At 46.8% G+C, this 19923-nt stretch overlaps 5 protein-coding genes across 7 annotated transcripts; 1 reads left to right on the forward strand and 4 right to left on the reverse strand.

The window, feature by feature from the left end:
* Positions 1-1851: 1851 nt before the first annotated feature.
* On the reverse strand, positions 1852-8760 carry Tmep (Transmembrane endosomal protein). Of its 2 annotated transcripts, none has more exons than XM_015187506.2 (8): positions 8623-8760; positions 5199-5466; positions 4959-5124; positions 4634-4892; positions 4224-4563; positions 4052-4126; positions 3905-3989; positions 1852-2639 (listed from the first exon to the last, which is right to left on the reverse strand). In XM_015187506.2, exons 2-8 carry the CDS (start codon positions 5463-5465, stop codon positions 2377-2379), a joined length of 1455 nt encoding a protein of 484 aa, XP_015042992.2. In that variant the 5' UTR covers position 5466; positions 8623-8760; the 3' UTR covers positions 1852-2376. The 2 variants fall into 2 exon arrangements, with proteins under 2 accessions (XP_015042992.2, XP_001353647.2); XM_001353611.4 differs by lacking the exon at positions 1852-2639 and adding an exon at positions 2787-3665.
* On the reverse strand, positions 6587-7468 carry LOC6900610 (40S ribosomal protein S6-like). Its single transcript, XM_033384154.1, has one exon. It carries the CDS (start codon positions 7442-7444, stop codon positions 6713-6715), a length of 732 nt encoding a protein of 243 aa, XP_033240045.1. The 5' UTR covers positions 7445-7468; the 3' UTR covers positions 6587-6712.
* On the reverse strand, positions 8706-11896 carry LOC4813065 (RNA polymerase II degradation factor 1). Its single transcript, XM_001353612.4, has 2 exons — positions 11751-11896; positions 8706-10990 (listed from the first exon to the last, which is right to left on the reverse strand). The coding sequence occupies exons 1-2, from the start codon at positions 11763-11765 to the stop codon at positions 9623-9625; spliced, it is 1383 nt and encodes a 460-aa protein (XP_001353648.3). The 5' UTR covers positions 11766-11896; the 3' UTR covers positions 8706-9622.
* On the forward strand, positions 9102-18675 carry LOC4813385 (uncharacterized). 2 transcript variants are annotated; one of them, XM_015187508.2, is made up of 4 exons: positions 9190-9326; positions 11421-11582; positions 14864-15228; positions 15453-18675. In XM_015187508.2, exons 3-4 carry the CDS (start codon positions 15086-15088, stop codon positions 18556-18558), a joined length of 3249 nt encoding a protein of 1082 aa, XP_015042994.2. In that variant the 5' UTR covers positions 9190-9326; positions 11421-11582; positions 14864-15085; the 3' UTR covers positions 18559-18675. The 2 variants fall into 2 exon arrangements, with proteins under 2 accessions (XP_015042993.2, XP_015042994.2); XM_015187507.2 differs by lacking the exon at positions 11421-11582 and having other exon boundaries at positions 9102-9326.
* On the reverse strand, positions 18652-19890 carry Pex10 (peroxin 10). Its single transcript, XM_001353614.4, has 2 exons — positions 19392-19890; positions 18652-19333 (listed from the first exon to the last, which is right to left on the reverse strand). The coding sequence occupies exons 1-2, from the start codon at positions 19662-19664 to the stop codon at positions 18707-18709; spliced, it is 900 nt and encodes a 299-aa protein (XP_001353650.3). The 5' UTR covers positions 19665-19890; the 3' UTR covers positions 18652-18706.
* Positions 19891-19923: the final 33 nt, after the last annotated feature.

The following is a 19923-nucleotide window of genomic DNA, read 5'->3' on the forward strand; positions in this document are numbered from 1 at the left end:
TGATGGCATTAAAAATAGGGTGAGCCATTGGAGGGAACCCTGTCACGATTCCCGGCATATTTTGATCGATGCCTCACCTCATGCTGACTGACACTTGGAAGCGCTCGTCTATTCCTTTCTGCTCCTCTTCTTCGCTGCGGCTATGACATGGTGAAACGCTCTCTCTGGAAAAAGAGAGGAGAGCCACTTCGCGCCCTTTTTCACACACGCACGCACACCCACACAAACGGCAGAGCTCGCGACCCAATGAAAAAAATAAAGACACGGTGAAGAAACCTAACGGGATCGAGGGTGCAGCAGCATTTTGCCTGAATCGTTCACAAGAAAAAAATGAAAAAAAGAAATATGTTTTTATATATGTATGCTTATATGCATCTGTAGTGCATATATGCACTTATTTAAGCACATTAACCATCATGATCAGCCACCCCCGCACGAGACGAACGCACTATTTCTGGCACTTAAAACATGATTTTTACCAATATTTTAATTCTAATAACAAGCTGCACTTCACACTTGCACTTTACTTTAATTGCGCGACCTTTTTCTAATGGTTTTCCCCTATTTTCCCGGTTTTCACGGCCCGAAACGCGGAGCTGACTTGTGGCCTGGCGAAGGAGCACGGGATACAATGGAAGCTGTGAAAGCGGCAGAGATGCGGACGTGACTTAGGTGCTCGTTCATTCCATGCTCTCCCATTGCTCCTGTTTCTAATCGTTCGCTCATTTGACATTCGTTTCTACTCGTGGTCTCTCCCCCTCCTACAGAAAACGGTAGATCGCAAGTCGGCACGACACTTGTTGATGGGACTATTCGGGAGCGGGGGGAAAGGTGGGTGAAATGGTTAGATGCGTAGGGCGCTTAGTGCTTGCTCATTTCACACTCCACGCTCTTCTAATTGCTCGTTTTCGCATTTCCCTCGCCAATTGCACCGCTCCCCCTTCCACACCTAGTGCAAAAGGAGAGCGAAAATTTCAGATCCTCGCCTTCTCCCCCTCCGCTGAAACAACTGGGCCACATATGATGTACAAATCCTATAGTTTAGGTGCTATTGGGTAATAGGTGTGTGGATTATCTTTCGTTTCAAAACCAGAAACTGAACCGAAATACGTTTGACTTTGCTTTCCCTCCTCCCGAAATTTGCTTTTTTATCGGCGGCGATCATCGATACATATCAGTGCTGGCAGACAGTGCAGTGCTGTAAAGGATGAGATTTGTGGCGCGAAGACGGAAAATTCAAAATCTGGTTGCTAGTTGGGCAAGAATAAACAAAAAACTGATGTTTAAAGAAGGTTTCACGATCTTTCATGTACCTGGGGAGCACATAAATATTAGACACCTAAAGAAGTGAACCGTATCCCACTGAAATAGGTAAAGGCACTGACTTGTCGATTAATTCCTTTCACCAGACGAAAGCCCGCCAAGGAAAAGAATTCAAATATTATATACATAAATTAGTTTTTGGTGTATTTTATGACATTTAATTTATTTTCATTTCATATTATTAACGAAAAAATGTACATAAAAACGTTTCTGCTTTGGTTTAACTTCAAATCTCTTTTCACTTTCTCCCCTCCCTCCACATAATTATACATAATTTGACTTTTTCCTATGGTTTTCCTTCTGGTTTTCTCTGGCCCATGCACACACACGTATTTATTTGATGAGAAGCCTGGCTATATATCAAAATACTGTTGGGACAATCCTTTGGAGTTCTTGGAATATCTGTTTGTACAGGGTAAAATTCTTTTATACATTTTCGTGTCCGGAATGGGGATTCAACATTCATTCACCTAATTATCTTCCTTCGTCGCGAAGCCAACAAATTCGCTCTAAATATGTTTGTTTTTTTTTTGTGTTTGTGTGTTAATTATGCATTAAAAATTAGCCCTTTGCTTATAAATATATTCTCCTTTTTTCTGGTTTTACTTGTATTTGTTATTGTAGAAGCAGCCTGTAGACGGTTCGTGAGACGCAAGAAGTGCAGTTTCTGTTAATATTTTTTTGATTTTTGTTCAGTTTTCAGTTTCATTTATAGCTTTATCGCTTTTACAATAATATTGTTGGACAATTTACAGAAGAGATGCTCTACATATTGTATATATGGAATACAAGTACAAAAAAAAGTTCATTGCACGCACACACACAGAGACACACACGATTCGTGATTCGTGTGGGCTACAATCATTAATTGCCTATAGGGTTTTAATGCTCTCTCTTGCTGTTTTTTTGTTGTTGTTCTTTTTTTTTTTTGGTTTTTTTTTTGCTACTTAAGATTATTGTACAAGCAATCAAAAATCAATTCGAATCAAAGGGAATACAACAGATAAATTCAAAAATATAAAAATGATCCTTGAAACTCGATTGTTCCTTGTTCTACTGGTACTCATCGTCGCTGCTTAGCAGCATGGTCTTCTCATTGTAGTTCTGGCTAATCGTTGCCACACGCTGTCCCCCCGGTGCGAATTTCCTTTGGTTTCCCAGCGTCTTGGAGGCCAGGGGTCCGCTGGCCACTGCGTTGTAGCCACCGCTGGTCGGCTGCTGATGCTGTGAGGCCTCCTGCAATGCTCCACCGCCGCCAGAGTTCGGATCGTCGGGATCGTAGCTGGAGACGCGTATGCCACGCGAGTTCTTGCCACCTGAGGTCAGAGGGGTTAGGGAGCTCTTAATCATAGGCTACATATGTGTGTATGTATTTCTATGTATGTACAAGAAGAATCATATCATTCGAGTCGAGTCGAGTCAAGTCAAGAGAAACATGCAGCAGGCAGAAAACAAGGCAAAAGTCAAGCTTATTTGTACATTTATTTTCTAGATATTTTATACAATTTGATTTAAAGATTTAAACATTTACAAAGAAACACGAAATATATAGACGAAAGCACGACAAGAGCTTAGGGTTTGAGGTCTATCACAAAAGGGAGGGGAAAACAAAGGGAAACTAAAAGAAAACTCTGGGGTTTTTGCTTTTTTTGGTATCTTTTGAGCGAAAAGTAAATGCTGCCTGAAGGGGTTCGGGTTTGAGTTGGGGTTGGGTTGGGAAAACGGAATCTACTGCCATACAATACCATATATGTAATAAAATCATTTGTTTACGTATATGTATAATCGTTTACATATTATTGTTGGTTTTTGTTGTTGGTATGTTATCAGAAGGTCATTTAAACGTATATGCTAACATTTAAATAATTTGTTTAAAAAAATGCTTAAATTTAAGAGTTTTTAAAAATAAGAAATACAAAAAAGTACACAGACGGGGCACGAACACAAAACAAAGTAGAATGGTTAGAAGAGGGCTGGGGGTGGCGGATGGGGGTGGGTCGGGATGGTTGGGTCATCCCTAAGGCATTTTCTGTTGCAGCTTTCAGCATTTGATTGTGTGTTTTAGTAAGTAACTAGGCCTAGTACGTATCTCTCTCTCTCTCTCTGTCTCTCTTTCATCATCTGTAAGGCAACTGCAGTGGAGGGACATAAGCTATAAGTACAGTTTTGTATTTTGTATTTTTGTATTTTGCTTCATTTCGTATTGTGTCCGTTTTTAGTGTTTGTTTTTTTTTTTGGATTTTGATTTTTTTTTTTTTGGTAGCGAGCATCGCTAGAGTTTTGCTTTTGCTTAATTTCGTATATATTTTAGAGCTTTTCGTAACGCTGCGCCGAGGTTACTTCTGCAAAAGATAAGAAAAAACAAGAAAAAAAGAAACAAAATAGTGAAAAAACATAACGCAAATGGAGGGAAGAATGTCAGGCAAACAAAACGAACACAGAAGTAAAGATAAGAAGAAAATGTAGAAGAGTAGAAGAATATAAGAATAGAAGAGCAGGCACATAAACGAGCACACCACACATAACGAGTGAAAAACAAAAAAACAAAGAAAGGTGAAAGTGGGGCGGCTTCAAAACGCACCTGAGCTGTATTGCGTGTACTGCTGATATTGCGGATGGAAGTTGTGTATAGCATCTGTCATAATATCCTTTGGATTCATGGTTTCCTGGCGAGACGAGAGAACATTTTCGATTATTGGCAATTGCAAAGGGGAGTTACGAATCATACCTTTAGACTGCTAGAAATCGACTGCATGGTGACAGAACGTCCATGGCCATCGCTAATGCAGCTGCGTGCATATACCTAAAACAATTTAAAAGGGAAATGAAATACTTATCAAGTTGAAATTCCACATTTTACACGTTCCATGGGGCTTTATCTTATCGGCATTGCCACATACCTGATAGGGGAACGCATAGCGCAGCGCAATCGCAGCGAAAAGCATTTCAATGCATATGAAAAAGTTCTGATAGCCGGCCGAAACAGTGCCCGCCTCTGTGGCCACAGTGCCCGCACTGTCCACAATGGGCGAGATCACATTGGCCTTCTCCAGTATGGCCAGGCCCACGCCCTGCCAAAACGACAAGAATATCACCGATTTGATGGTGCAGAACTTCAAGACGGGCTCGAACGGAGTCAAAAGATCACGTGTGGCAAAGTAAAACAGATACAGTCCATACAGGGCAAGCGATACGGAAATATTGTAGATGATTGTGATGTAAATATAACCACCATCGGCACTGCAAGAGAGGCAAAAAGGAGAGTTATAGCGGCGTCTCTTTTCTTTTGGTGCTGCCGCCTCCATCATACCTCCAGTCACCATCATGATAGTGCCCAAAGGCCTGCAGAAATATAATGATGAACGCCACCAGTGGCTTTACCAAACAGAATTGCAATGTGGCCTGCTTGCAGAAGCGCAGGAAGCCAATCGTGTAGGTCTTGCCCTTCAGGCAGCAGGTGCCGTACAAACAAGAGGTCTTGATGGGTTTACCGCGTATCTCCGACATAATATTACCCTCGCCGCCGAGGTATTCATAGCACAGCGACAAGAAGTTGTAAATGACAAAGGCTGTACGGGAATAAAGGATACAAGAGATTAGCTTTCAAGAAACAGGCACTCCGCGGGACTACTGACCTTCGTAGCAATCTCTTACTGTGAAAAAGTATATATAGACATTATCCGAGTTGAAGAACAACAAACTGATCCACGAGTATGTCGCGTAGATGGGCACAATGAACAGTATGCGTACAATCCAGCGCTGCTCCTGAGGATTTGTGTACCAGCGCAGATGCTGATAGATCTGGTGCGGAAGGACAAAGGCAGGTAAACATTAGCTAACGGTATAGGGGATGGGTATAATCGTCAAGCACTTACCTGTTGACAGGTGATGAATAGTGCGGCCCATACACAGACACCCGCTAGCACCTGGGCGGTCTTCGTTTGCAGGAATATCCCATCGCCCACGTGGAGCAGTGGCTCGAGGGGCGCACTCATTGGATCCTTCACCTGGACAACGTAATTGGTATTGGGTTTCACTGTTGTTGTGCTTGTGGTTGATGTTGTCGCTGTTGAGTTGCTAGCAGCCAAGCTGCTGCTGGCATTTAGAGCCGCCTCAATGAGACTGGCGGCCGTTGTGCTCATGCTGGAAGTACAGGAGGCAATTTTATTGTAAGGTGGGTATTTCCAGATGAATTACAGCTAAAATGTACTCCAAATATGATTAGGGCTAGGCAGATTAGACAGCTCGAGCAAGGCGGCAACTGTTTACATTCTCGTTTCGACTTTCACACGAACATCGTTTCGAAACAACGACGAGGCGAGGCGAGGCGACGCCAGGCCAGACACTGGCTGTGTGGCAGGCACGCCATGGCAACCATCAAGAGAACTTGCAACAATGTTTGTGGACGAATTGGGTCAACAACTAAAAACGAAATAGAGAATGTGGAGCAGAAAAGCAGCGACAGAAAGCAGAAAGGGTGGTTGGGCTGGATGGCTGGGCGCGCATTAGATCATCACGCAATCCAATATTAATAATGGACTTTGGGACGAGCACAAGAGTTATGCCACCTGTCTCAGGGTCACTCCCAGGCGCTCCATATCGATTGGCACAGCGGGCGAGCACAATCAGTAAATAGGCATGAAATAACCATTATTTACTCGCTTGCATTGAATATTCACAATTAAAACACCGAATCGATGCACCACTCGGCGAGAGGGGAGTTCATTCAACTGGAATCTTTGGGTGGGCGGTCCGAAATCCATGGAAAGCTTTTCTGGGGAGACAGCAAGATCACTGTGCAGTTAATGAGGCGTACAAAAATAGCTTCGGAGTCCATTGAAATTGATCGGAATGAGGCAGAAGCGAAGGAAAGCACTTCAAATGGCACATGTGTGATGCATGGAGGGAAACATATGGTAGTGCTGGTAAACAACACAATAAAAACATTTGAAATGCCGTTAATTAGACTAAGAAAAAGCATATACCAATTGGCAGTGTTGAAAACAGTCATAAAACAAGACTAAACTACAAGCTTACACAATATAGAATTAACAAAAAATCCCCATTAAGGTGCAGCCATGCAGTTACAGAATTAAATGAAAACCATACTTTAAAACCGTGCCACGTGCCAGGAAAGCCGTAAATGTAGTGTGGGTAAAGTAACAGAGACAGTAGCCAGTGTTGTAAAGCTTAATTCAGCTTAAAGCACGTGGCCAGACATGAAATATGACTTTACTACAAGAAACACGACGAACGCTACAGCTACAACGTGAAACCACCAAACGCAAACTACTTTTCATTTATTTAAGGTTCTCCTTCTTTGAGAAATTAAGCTGATTTGGTTGTTGAGAGATCATAAGAGATTTTAAATGGGGATGGATCCACTCGTCTAGGCCGAAGCCGAGGAACGGCGTACGGAGAGCGAACGACGACGCTTCTCCGACTGGCGGCGAGCCTTCGATTGTTTCTTGCGAAGGGCCAACAATTTGGCATACTCGACGGCCATGGCCTTTTCTTTGGCCTTGCGCGTTTTGCGCTCGGCAATGAAGTGGCGCCGGCGCTGCAACTTGGCGGGCGTGATCAGACGCTGTATCTTGGGGGCCTTGGAGGTGGCCTTCTTGTTCTCCTTGGCCGGCAGCTGGCGGCGCACCACATAGCGACGAACATCGTCATCCTTGGACAGATTGAACAACTTGCGAATCTTGCTGGCACGCTTGGGACCCATGCGACGCGGAAGGGTAATGTCCGTGAGTCCGGGAATGTCGTTTTCGCCCTTGGAGACGACCACCAAAGCCAGCACCGAGATGTTCGAGTAAACGATGCAGCCGCGCACGGACTTGCGCCTGCGCTCGCCATCGCGACGAGCACGATAGCACGGTTGGCCATCCTTCAGCAGCAGACGAACACGCTCCGATGTCAAAATGCCCTGCATCATGGGGAAGCCCTGATTGTCGTTGCCCCCGGTGATGCGCAGCACATAGCCCTTCCACTCGGGGCCAAGGGGATCGGCATGAACCAAAGCGCCCATGCGCTTGTCGTAGAAAATACGCAACGAGTGCTCGTCGTTTACCACAAAGAGCTTCTGGGTGCCTCTCACCGGATACGAAACGTTCAACTTCATCTTGATTTAAGCTTTTTCTTGATGCTGAATGTTCGGAAAAGAGCAGAGTAGATGCTGTGAAAACTTGTTCTCGAATATTCTTGGGAATGATGCGACGATTTTTATAAAATATTTAATCAACACTGGTTTCTACAAGAGTACTACTCAACACTGGTTAAGTTACTATTTAGGTTAGGTTACTACAGGGATAATAACTGTGTTCTACAGTGATTGGTACTATTTTCTACCGATACCAACTATGTTTTCTACAGGGAATACAGGGGTTTTAACAATATACGTACAAAATCACTTAAATTACTACTCCAGATAACGCGTACGTAAGGCTCGGACATGAGTCACGAGCTCGGGGCCAACGCTGAATCCCAATCATGATGATGGCTTTTCAGGCGCACACACAAAAGGCGATAAACGAATGAATTTGCGTACCAATCTCGCGACACTCGAGGCCACAGAAGCCACCACACTGCACAAAAGCAGAACCAACAACAAGTTGCTGCCGTCGAAGATACACAAAAATTGGCAGATGGGAGATGGCGCTCCACTCCCACACTCACCACACACACAGACTCCATAGAACCAAGCCAAAAAGAGGGAGCAAGAAAAACAAACAGACAGAGTGGCATATGTATATTGAATAATGCGGGGGGGAAGTCGCAAAAAGAAGTTGAAAAATCAGTCAGTGTTAATTACATATTTGTACAGCTGGGAAGAGAGAGAGACAGAGAGATGGAAGATGGAAGGGAGGGGGAGACAGAGTGCGCTTTGTGGGGCTTCAGCTTCAGAGCCACTTAAATTGATTTTCGAGCTGTCAAAATATTGGTAAAACGAAGACTCGAAATGCCAGCCATATGCGACCTTTGTGGGAGACTCTCCCGAAGAGGTGCTTATCAACCCCCCCACAGACACACTCACGCACACGGGCACTGCTTTGTGACTGCCACAGATACACCACCTGTCTTATCAATGCGAAAATTATTTTAAGTAACAACACACACTCAAAATCTCTGGAAACTGAATCCCGTTTCTGTAATTTCGTCATCGAAATTGGTTATTTTTACCCAAAAAAAAAACCCGACATTTCAGGGAAAACAACTTTTTCACACACTCGCACACACACATGCACAAACAGACGAAACTGTTGTTTGCACTGCAGCAGATATTAATTAAATTTACATTACCTTTTTTAAAAAACAACTCTCCACGATTGGCGCTGGCGCTTGCGTTTTTCCCAGTGCAAAAATTCCTTTTAGTTTTCGCTTTGCTTCAGTTTGTGCGTGCACTCTTTTCTATCGCAATTCTCGGGTTTTTTTTTGCGCGTCGCCCACTGACGTCGACGTTTAGTTGTGTGCGGACTGCGTCTGGAAAAGCGTTCGTTATGCCCGAAAACGAAAGCGAACACCAAGGCAAATATTTAATACGTGATTAGTGCACTCGTTGCAAGGTCTTTACACAATTTCTGTAATTATTTATGCAGTTCAAGTGTGTGAAAACATTTGATGAAAGCAGGAGCAAAATAAATGGAAATTACGCACGATATGCATTAGAGGCGGTGCAAAACCATCGATTGAAGTATCGGCCCACTATCGATGGAATTTCCACTTATCGCACCAAACCAAACCGATGTTTTTGCAACCCTGTGTATCGTTGGGTATATACATCGATAGAGCCAATCGTGTGTGGCCGCCATGTTTTTTCTATCACTGTCACAATTCAGCAATTACAGCATTTTTGTTGTGGGAAATTCTAGACTTCACATTGAATAAGCAATAGAAATTAACCGAATAAATATATAGCGCTTGCAGCAAAACCGAACCCTAATTGTCTTTGTGCATTGGCCCCTCGAATAAGTTGCGTATTTGTATGGTTTCCCATTTGGTGTGAGGTGAGTAAAAGTTCATTGAATAAATCGTACTCGTACGGCGTCCAACGCAGAACAGGAGCACCCCAACGACCAGGGCGTTTAATATCTAAGTCGCTGACCAAAAAAAAAACCGTGTTCTTAGTGAAAGTAAACTAAAAATCCATTCAAGTGAAAAGTAGTGAAAATGCGCAGGCCAGCAGCCCCGCTATTGATTTTTTCATTCTGGCATAGTATAATGTGTTGTGTTTATTAGGAAACTCTCTTGATACTTAAGTTAAGGTACAGTTTGTAGACCCGAATATATATGTAGTTTGCGGTCAATACTTTAGGCCACGTGAACGCAGCGTGTTTGGACGATTTGGGCCGCCACCGCCTCCAAAGATGCCAGAGCGGAAGCTGGGCGCCTGCTGGGGCGGCGAGCCTAGCGGTGGCAAAGGTGACACCGGTCCCCGACTGATGCCAAGGCCATTGTTGCGCAGCCTCGGCGCCACATAGGGCCGCTGGCTGGTGGAGATCCCATTGCCGACTGCCGGAAGAGGCGGCAGTATTCCACCACTTGGCTGCTGGGGCTGGGGCTGCGGCTGCTGCTGAAACGGAGGCTGCGTCTGTGGCTGAGGAGGAGGATTGCCAACGGGCGGCACAATCGAGTTTACCGAGGAGTAATTAGGCGGCTGTTGAGGCTGAGGCTGCTGCCCCTGCGGCTGTTGAGGCTGTGCCGGAGCCTGTGGCGGAATCTGCGTCTTCTTCGTAAGCGACGGTGCCAAGTAGGGATGATTGCCGCCTCCTGTGCCACTGCTATTGCTCTGCGGTATGTCGTAGGTGCGTCCCGAGGGCGTCGTCACCTGGTAGCTAATACCCCCAGGCGGGGGACCGCATGGCTTGGAGTAATCGTAGCCATTGGGCACTGCCTGGACATAGTTGTCAAAGTACTGCGTCACCTGGTGCATGGGCGTCGAGTAGTTGACGGCTATTAGGGACTCGCGCGTCTTCAGGCGACTCTCCATGGATGCGCGTGCCTGGGCCGCCTGCAGACGTAGGATATTCGCCTGCTTAATGTGTGGCAGCAGCTCGGCATCACCCTTGATCTTCTCCACCACTGCCTCATCGCTGTCACTGTTGCTGGTGCTAGCGCTACCGCTGCCGCTACTACTGCTGCTGCCACTACTCTCGCTCTGCTCGCTGACGGCCTTCCTGGTGGTCGTCTCCTCTACGGGCTTGGGCTTTGGCTTGGGCTTGGTCTCCGCTTCCAGTGCCTTCTTCGGTGCCTCGTCGGGCTTCTTGCGATTCACAAACTCAAACAAATCGTCTATATCGGGGACATCGGGCAGGGCCCCATAGGAGTCAAAGTTATCACGAAATGCACTCGCCCAATCCTCGTTCTGATGCAGTGACGGATCGATGGCCAGCTTCTGCTGCTGCCTCTGCACTTCACCGCCGACGCCACCCACATTCTTGATCACGGTGATGGTCTTGACTCGTGTTCCCTCCTTGGAATCAATATTGGTGGCCGCATAGCTCAGGCTAAGGTCCCGCTTTGCCGGCTGCGGATGCTCCAGCCCCACATCGCCGCCTGCCTTCTGCTGCTGCAACAGTGTTTGCGGGTATTTAATGCTGATTATGGTGGTTCCATGGACGCCAACAAGCATTAGAAGGCCCAAAGCGGCCATTGTCTGAAAGCAGGGAACCTAAACCATCATTATTTTTCGGTTTTCTTTCTTGCAATTTGAATCGATCTTTGGGTTTAGTAAGGCCCTAGAGAGATTGGGGGTTGGATTTTGGTGTATTTTTTAGAAATACGAGCAGTATCAATGGTATTTTAGGAGTTTTAGCTTTGATTGCCTTGCGATACTTTAGTTTTTCAGTCGTAAAGACCTTTAGAGATTATAGGACAATAAAATAGTGGATCTATGGATGTCTAATCGGTTCATTTTAATCACTATAGCTATTTTTGTTGTCATTCACATAGATCTCTGGGTTAGTAAGGCCCTTGAGTGGTTCCACAAACATTAGTCTTCCATCTTACATTAGCTATTATATTTTAATGTGTTTCTCATCTTTCTTATGCCTACTCGAGTTCAGTGTTCATCTAATCTGGTTTTAAATTGTGTATTTCAGAGAATTCCCTTAGAGAGGATATATAAATGATAACGCAAGTGTGGAATATATGTACATGTGTATAAAGAACTATCAAAGGGTTTATCAACTGAATGATTGATTGTGGCGGACATTTATTGCAAGAACTAAAGATTAGGTGCAAATCTAATAGGAAATAAAACAGTAAGTTGCTCTTCATTAACCCCAAAAACATTTGTGATTTTCCTGAGTGATTTGTGATCCTTAAAGTGCTTAAAGGATCGCTTCGAAAAGCGGGGTAAATCACAGATTGGACAAAAAAAAAACATCACAGTCCATAGTTTGAGGCACACATCGATCAGTCACACTCACTGTGCGGATTCTCATTGCTTTAATCCTTAACGATGCATGCGATCGATCAGTCGATGCGATCAACGATTCAATCAATTCACGGATCACAGAGCTACTGGCGATGACGAGATGATTAACACCGACTTCGGAGACGGTTACGCGGTCAATTCGTTGGTGTTACTGCCAGGCCACATGGCCAACAATGCTTTTTATATAGCCAAGCGGAAGGAGTCGCTGCCGACTGTTTGTGAGGAGTGTGAAGTGGAGTTTTGGGTTTCCTGAAGCGCCGCGCTAATAGACGACAGCAGCAGCTCCCCGACTCTTAATGTCTTTGACATCGAAACACTGACAAACCGATCGGTTCGGAACGGATCGGATCGGATCAGGCTTCATGCACTTGCTCCTCCTGCTGTCTGCTGTCTGGTGTCTGGTGTCTGCTGGCTGGCTCTGTGTTTGTGTTTTGGGTCGATCGAGTATCGAGTCTTGAGTTGCAATTGAATTTAAGCTGCATAATAGCTTTCCCATTACGAACCAAAGCAAAAACAACAACGGGTTATTCGTGGCATTTCTTTTTCGGGAAAGCAGTTTGCATGGTGTCCCCCGGTTCAGCTAATTGAATGCGTCTCTTAATGAGGAAATCGGAGCCGACTAATGATCATGTGGATGAATGGAGGTATGATCTCATGGTGGATCATGCCACAGCCTCCATTTGATGGGGGCGTACCAATAGGTAGGGACAACTCTTCCATCTTCCCCGTTCGTGTCTGTGGAAGATCATGTGCGAAGGTCACCCGCCACCGCCGCCTCCTGGGTAAGTGAGCCACAGACCCATTCAGATCTTCCTCGAGTGGAGTTTTTTTTTCGCCTGGGAAAACGACTCACAGCTGATTGGAAAAACTGGTCTCGTCTTATGCAATACCCTAAACAGACACCTGGCCCCAGACCGTAGATTATTGTCATGAGAAAATGCGAGATTATTCGCGAATGGTGTAACCCGAAATGTGTGCAGGCGAATCCACCGATAAATATCAGTAGCAGAGAGGCTTTTCCACTCAGGAAGTCCTCGTATAGCCACAAACAAAGATTTGCTTGTATCGGAAATGAAGAATCAGGAGGTAGAGAGATCTATGGGAGCGCTAAAGACGGAGCTCAGACCTTGGCGTATTCTTTAAGCTGTTCGAGAGATATGGATCCATGGCCTGATGCTTTGAATAGGGGAAACCTCTATTCTGGAGAATGGTAATTCAAGGAAAATTAGCTAATATGAAATCTGAGGATTCTGATCATAAGTCTGGCTCAGCCTAAAGATTTATTCTGAAATATAGCTAAGGAAAATCAATAATTAGAGGTGGAAAACATTGTTTCTTCTCTGACTCAGACTCGAAGAACTTGATACCTAAAACTGCTAATCGTTTGATAGAAATCGATTATTTTACTGCCTGACGCTATAAATTAAGGGAAAATATTACAACATTTTGCAACCAAATATGTATTTCCAGTGGGAAAAGGAAATGAATTGGTGAATGTGTGGAAACCCTTTCAGCAAAATAGCATAATAGTACTTTAACATCTTGCAAAGATATTGATCTATAAGTACCCATGATAGATCACAAAATGGTCTGTAATTTCATTGCCTGACGCTATCATTTAATGGAAGAACTGGGTACTCTATTCTGAAAAATGGTAATCAAAGTATCTATGGATTCGATTCTAATCATAGGTCGGACTATAGTCGGTAGTCGGAAATCAAAAATGTTCGTGCTGGATATTGGAATTCAGTTTGAATCTCTGAAATCCATTAAGTATATAGTTTTTAAAGATATTTCCACTGTCCAAACAGATCTTGATATGATTCTTTTGGGGCATAGTCTATAGTCTATGAATATTTTTGTGGAAGAATGTCCTTTTTAAACAAAAACGAGGGGGAACGTTGTGAGTTGCTGCGGACACCGCAACTCTACGGTTATACCCGATACTAAGTCAGTATGGCTCTCCTCCGGCAGACGCCGCGAATATTAAACGACACGACAAAGAGTGCGTGCGAGAGAGACAGAAAATCAGTCTGAGCGTGACGTCGGGCGTTGCGTAGCCAGTGCAAATTGATTTGTTCCCTTTGGCTATAAAAATGATCTGATCTGATCCAGATTCAGAAACCTGATAGATATGATCATTATCTATGACTCTGCGTTTTTAGTTTTCTCGAATCTGCAATATTGCGGATGCAACAGATTTTCGTCCTTTGTGGGGGCGGAAGCGGGTGGTTTTGAAATAAACGTTTTATAGTGACATCTTAAAGGAGTGTGTGTACCAAATTTGGTTACTCTACGTTACGTTAATAGTCTCTGAGATTTGTGAATGCCCCAGATTTTCGTCCTTTGCGGGAGCGAAAGGGGGTGTGGCGAAATTTGGACACGAAACGGTCAAGGTCCGATATCACAGGAGTGTGGATACTAAATTTGGTTGCTCTAGCTCTTATGGGTTCTGAGATCCTTGAACTCATATTTTGCAATTGGCAAAACAGACCATGAAACCTGTGTGTTAGAGAGAGACAGAGCGAGAAAGAATAAAATTGTTTTCTTGATTCTGGCTATAATAATTATACGATCTGGTTCAGATTTTGCACTCTAGAAGATATAGTCATCTTCTACGATTCTGAGTTTTTAGTTTTTTTGTATCGTCGAAATTGTGGATGCCACAGATTTTCGCCCTTTGTGGGGGCGGAAGTGGGCGGGGCAAAGTTTTGAAATATTCTTGTAGCAGTGACATATCACAGAGGTCTGGATCCAAAACATCGTTACTCTAGCTCTTATAGTCTCTGAGCACTAGGCGCTGAAAGGGACGGACAGACGGACATGGCTCAATCGACTCGGCCATTGATGCTGATCAAGAATATATATACTTTATGGGGTCGGAAACGATTCTTTCTGGACGTTACACACATCCACTTTTACCACAAATCTAATATACCCCAATACTCATTTTGAGTATCGGGTATAACAAGGCGAAACGTTATTGTCGAGGCACAGGGCACGTGGTAGCAACGTCGGGCATGACAGTATTAATATTTAACTAAAGTTCCTCTAACTTTTTCAACTCGCTTGTCATAATATTTGTGTCTTCCATTCTTCTTACAGACCAAATCTTGCGATTATTGAAAGGAGTCTATTCTCTCTGAAGACCTCTGAAGCTATTTGCCAGAGCTGCGGATAAGCGATGGAAGAATCTCTGACAGAGCACACAACGAAGGATCATTGATAGACGGATAGGACCAGAGATACGTCTGTCTTTCCACCTGTCTAGCTCTCGGTGAAAAGAAAGAAATAAATTTCAAGTTGCATGTTAATTGATTGATCAAGATGAGTGTGATTATTCGGTTACAAAATCTGCCGTGGACGGCTAATGCCCGCGACATACGAAATTTCTTCACGGGCCTCTCGATACCAGAGGGCGGTGTCCACATAATTGGAGGCGAGATGGGCGATGCTTTCATCGCTTTCAGGTAGTTAGCCCACACAAAACAAAACAAAAAATGTAGTCCATTAAGTAGATATCTAAGTAGTACGGAGGCGCGTGCTCTCAGAGCTCCTGGTGGATTCAGGAGGGGGGTTCCAGTGCCGTCTGTTCATACAAAACCGACAATGCTTTGAGAATTCCTAGCCTCATTTGTTGCTTCACTTTCTCCCTTTCTCTCTCTTTTTTCCACCCAAAACAAACAACCTTTAGTACCGATGAGGATGCCCGTTGCGCCATGCTGAAGGATCGCGAGAAACTCATGGAGATCCAGGTGCGCCTGCTGCTTTCATCGCGGGCTGAAATGCAAAAGGTCATCGAGACGGCACGCACACCAGTCGTTGCCCCGTCACCAGTGCCTGTGCCCGTGCCCGTACCCATGCCAGTCCCTGTGGCCACACCACAGCCACCGATCATTGGTGGCCTAAACAGTTTCCTCAGCCAAAGCCAGAGCAAGGCTGAGGTTCCCTCTTTTCTGGCCTACCAGCAGCAGGCCGGCATTGTCCTAGCGGAGGTCACAGGCGGCAGTGCCAGTGCCAGTGGCAGCCAGAATCGCCGCCAGAGCCGCAGTCGTAGTCGCAGTAGATCCTCCAGCTCTGAGGACAGCGATCGGGAGCTGCGTGAGCGAGAACGCGAACGTGAAAGGGAGCTTGAACGTGACCGAGAGCGTGATCGTGCTATCCGTAAGCGTCGCTTAGAGCGTGGCGATAGCAATGAGCGCGAGCTAAAGCTCCAATCCAGCGGCTTGAGTGGTGTTGCTGGCGGTCTGTCGCCCTGGGCCAATCCCCCGCAGACTGCTGCCGCCGTGAGTCTTCCGGGACTGGGGAGTATTCAGGGCATGAGCATGGGAATGGGCCACGGCCTCGGCCTGGGCGTGCCATCCGTTCTGCCCTCGTTGCAGAACTATACGACCAGCAATACCACCAACAATATCACAAATAACTACAATATGAGCAGTGCCAATGGCCCGGCACCAGCCCCAGCACCGCCACTGGCCCCCGATGCACAGAAATTGATTGCCGCTCTGCAGGCGGCAGCCAGAGCAGCGTCGAACAGTCCTGCCCAATTGGAGGGACAGCAGCAGGCACAGGTCCAGAGGCAGCCGCAGGCGCAGGCGATGGTGCCAGCGCAGGAGCCCGTTGCGTTTGCCAGTGTCAATCCGTATGCGCAGATCTATCCGCAGTTGTTTCAGCAGCAGCAGCAGGTGCTCCTCCAGCAGCAGACGGCAGCCAAGCTCTCGCCTTCTGTGGGCGGATCACCAGGTGGTGGAGGGGGCGGTCTCAGCCCTCGCGGCGGTGGCGGCATGTCCTCGGCGGTGGCCGACACCTGCTATGTGAAGATCAGTGGCATGTGCCAGAACACCTCCTACAGCGATCTGCGCAAGTACTTCCAGGGTCTCTATATACCGCACAATGGCATCAAAATCATGACTGTGAATGGCAGTCGGACTGGAGTGGCCTACATAGAGTTCTCGCGGGTGTCCAGTGCGCAGAAGGCGCTGCAGCGCAACAACACCATGTTCCGCGATCGCCAGGTGCAGATTGTGCCCATCGGGGATGCAGAATTTGAGCAGGCCGAAGAGAAATCGCGTAGCCAGCAGCACCAGCCGCCTCAAGATGTCGTTGGTCGCAATGCCGGCGATCGGGGTGGCGGCAGCCTGCCCAGCTTCAATGTCCTGTACGTGGAGGATCTGCCGCAGTTGACCACCGAGCAGGACATCATGAAGATGTTCTCCGCCACTTGCACCATTGTGGATATCCTGCTAGCGCCGTCTCCCAACAATCGCCGCGAGTTTGTGGCCTTTGTGCTGTTTGCACGCGAGACCGAGGCATTGTCGGCCCTGGAGGACACATCGCGGCATTACATAGGCTTCCGGCAGCTGCGGGTGCGCCCCAGCAGCCAGGCGGAGATGCTGCAGGCCAAGGAGAAGCAGCGTCGGGCCAACGAGCAGCTCTTGAAGGAAGAGGCCGACCAGCGGGAGGAGCTACTCAAGGATCAGAAGAGGCGTCAGGAGGTGCAGGCGCAGCTCCAGCTGCAACAGCAACAGCAGCAGCAGCGCGAGGAGAGCGCAATGCAGGCGAGGTACAACAGCGATCCGCGGCGACGCAATGCAGATGACAATCCAATTCGCGACCAGCAGCATCCACAACAACAACAACTACTGCTGCAGCAGAATCACATGCAACCGTTTGGCAACACTGGGCCAATGGGTAACGGCATAATGCCGTTTGTTGTCCAGCAGCAGCTGCAGCAATTGCAGCAACAAAACAGCGGTTCCAATTTTCCATTTAATAATAACAATAACAACAACAACATTATGGAAAACCATAACCGCAACCAAAACCAGAACCACAATGGCGGAGGAGGAGGAGGACCCATGGACGCCTCGATTAATCGGTACCACAACGGTGGCGGTCCCTTTGGCATGCCCATGCCTCCCCAGAATGAGTCAGTGCGTCCTCCCCGACAGGAGGATAATTTCGTGCGTATTCATAACTGTGAATATGCCACAAGGGTCAACGATCTGGGGGAACTCTTCTCCCGGGAGAATCTGCGCATCGAACACATCGAAATGCTGTTGAACGATCGCAATCAGAGCTCAGGTGAGTTCATTATCGAATTTGCCGATGGGCCCAATGCCAAGCAGGCCATTCGGGAGTTCCACAATCGGCGATTCCGTGGCCGTGGGCTGCGGGTGGTGGCCATCACGCCGCAGGAGATTGCGGATCGCATGAACAAGCCGTTTATGGACTATTTTCCCGGGGGCAATGGGCCACGGCAGAGCGACAACGGTGGTGCCAGCGGGCAGGGGTCTGCTCAGCCTACGTCTAGGCGCCGTGGTCCCAGTCGCTTTGACAACCAACAGCAACAGCAACAGCAGCAGCAGCAGGTGCCACAGGAGCGGCAGCGTCAGGAGGATGAAGATAGCAACAGCTCACAAAAGCAGCATTTTAATCCGTTCGCCAGGCCAGATCCTCCCATCATCCCAAGCGGGGCCGGCAGTGGAAGCTTGTCGCCAGGACTGAATGTGTCCAACAGCAGCAGCAGCAGTTCTTCGATTCCCGACAAATTCAATCGTCCCGGCTGTGTGGTGGCCATGCGTAATGTTCCCTTTAAGGCGGAGCTGAAAGACATCCTACGCTTCTTCAGTGACTACAAGCTGAGTCCCGATGATATTATCCGCCGCTTCAACGACGATGGGAAACCCACCGGAGATACCAGGGTCGCCTTCGAGTCGCCGGCAGAGGCGCGCTCGGCGTACGAGTCGCGGCGTCGTAAGCAGATCTTCAGCCGCACTGTTCATCTAGATATTATATAGACGTTGACTGTTTGACCATATAGCTTATTGTAAATAGAAATAGATTTAAGAATTTATATATAATGAAGACACACACCAAACACAAAACCCTCGTATACAATGTATATACATATAATTGTTTTAAATAAATCAAAATACAAATATAATCCTAGGCGTAATTCTGTAGTTGTATCACTTGCGACTTCTTCAGAGACTCGCGGCACAGCGGGCACTCGTCGCGCTCCTCCAGCCACTCCAGAATGCAGCTCCAGCAGAAGATGTGGCCGCATGGCGTCAGGCTGCAGTTGATGCGCGGCTCCAGACAGAGTATGCACTGAGGGGCATCGTGATTCGACGACTTGACACTCGATGCACGATGCAGGAAACGTTTACCCGTCTGCTTGAGGGTTTCTAGCTGCTGACGCTTGTGCTCCCGCCAGGCATCCCAGCTGCTGATGGCCAGGGAGACGGTCACCTGGAGGAATGTGATGACGCCCAGGATCTTGTAGCCGTACAGCGAGAACTCTGGCTGCAGCCAGTGGCGGATAAGTACGTAGTTGATGCCAGTGGTGCGCTTGGACAACTGGTACTTGCTGGAATTCAGGTAAAAGAGCGACTTGTGCAGGGCCTTTATATAGCTGGGCGACTGTTTCAGGCGATGGATGAGTTTCTTCAGCTGAAGCTTGGCTTCGGGACGAATCTCCTCGTGATTGGCTATATACAGGTCCAGCTTTTGCAATAATCGGATGAACAGGGCATCGCCACCAAACTCAAGGACAATGGCAAGAAGTTGCATCTACAAAGGTGATTGTAAGTCTATGATTTGTATGAAAAGAACCACTTTCAGGACTTGCCAGTCGACTGGGTATTTGCTTGTAGTTGCCATCCACTTGTATGATGCCCGTGTACTCCTCGCCCAGCGTCTGAAGGCTGTTTACCGAGGCGAATCCGTGATAACTAAGCTCCGCCAGCAGTTTGCACATTTGATTGAATTTAATCCAATTTCGTGGGCCAGTGAGGCGTAGGACATCCGAGAAGTCCTCGGCCAGCTCGTTGGTGTATCGAGCATCCTTTTGCACGGATCGCACGATTTCCGGCTGCCTGGCACGGGCTTTTCGAAAGTCCATTGTTTATCTGGTTATTTGGAATGTAGGTCTCAACATCGTTTTGGTAGCAACGGCCGATCAAAGTGCAAAATAGCGTGATCAGCTGTTCCTGCGGTCATAGAATTTACTCGATATTTCCCGTCTATCGGCTATGGTCGTATGACACTAGACACTAACTGCAAAAAGTCACAAGAAAAACATACAGCGCAAACTGCAAAAGCCGGGACAGCCTTAGGGGAGGTGAGAGCGAGAGAGATATATGCATCAATTTGGCTCTTTC

This window comes from Drosophila pseudoobscura, chromosome X (assembly GCF_009870125.1).
Source record: "Drosophila pseudoobscura strain MV-25-SWS-2005 chromosome X, UCI_Dpse_MV25, whole genome shotgun sequence".
NCBI classification, from domain to species: domain Eukaryota; kingdom Metazoa; phylum Arthropoda; class Insecta; order Diptera; family Drosophilidae; genus Drosophila; species Drosophila pseudoobscura.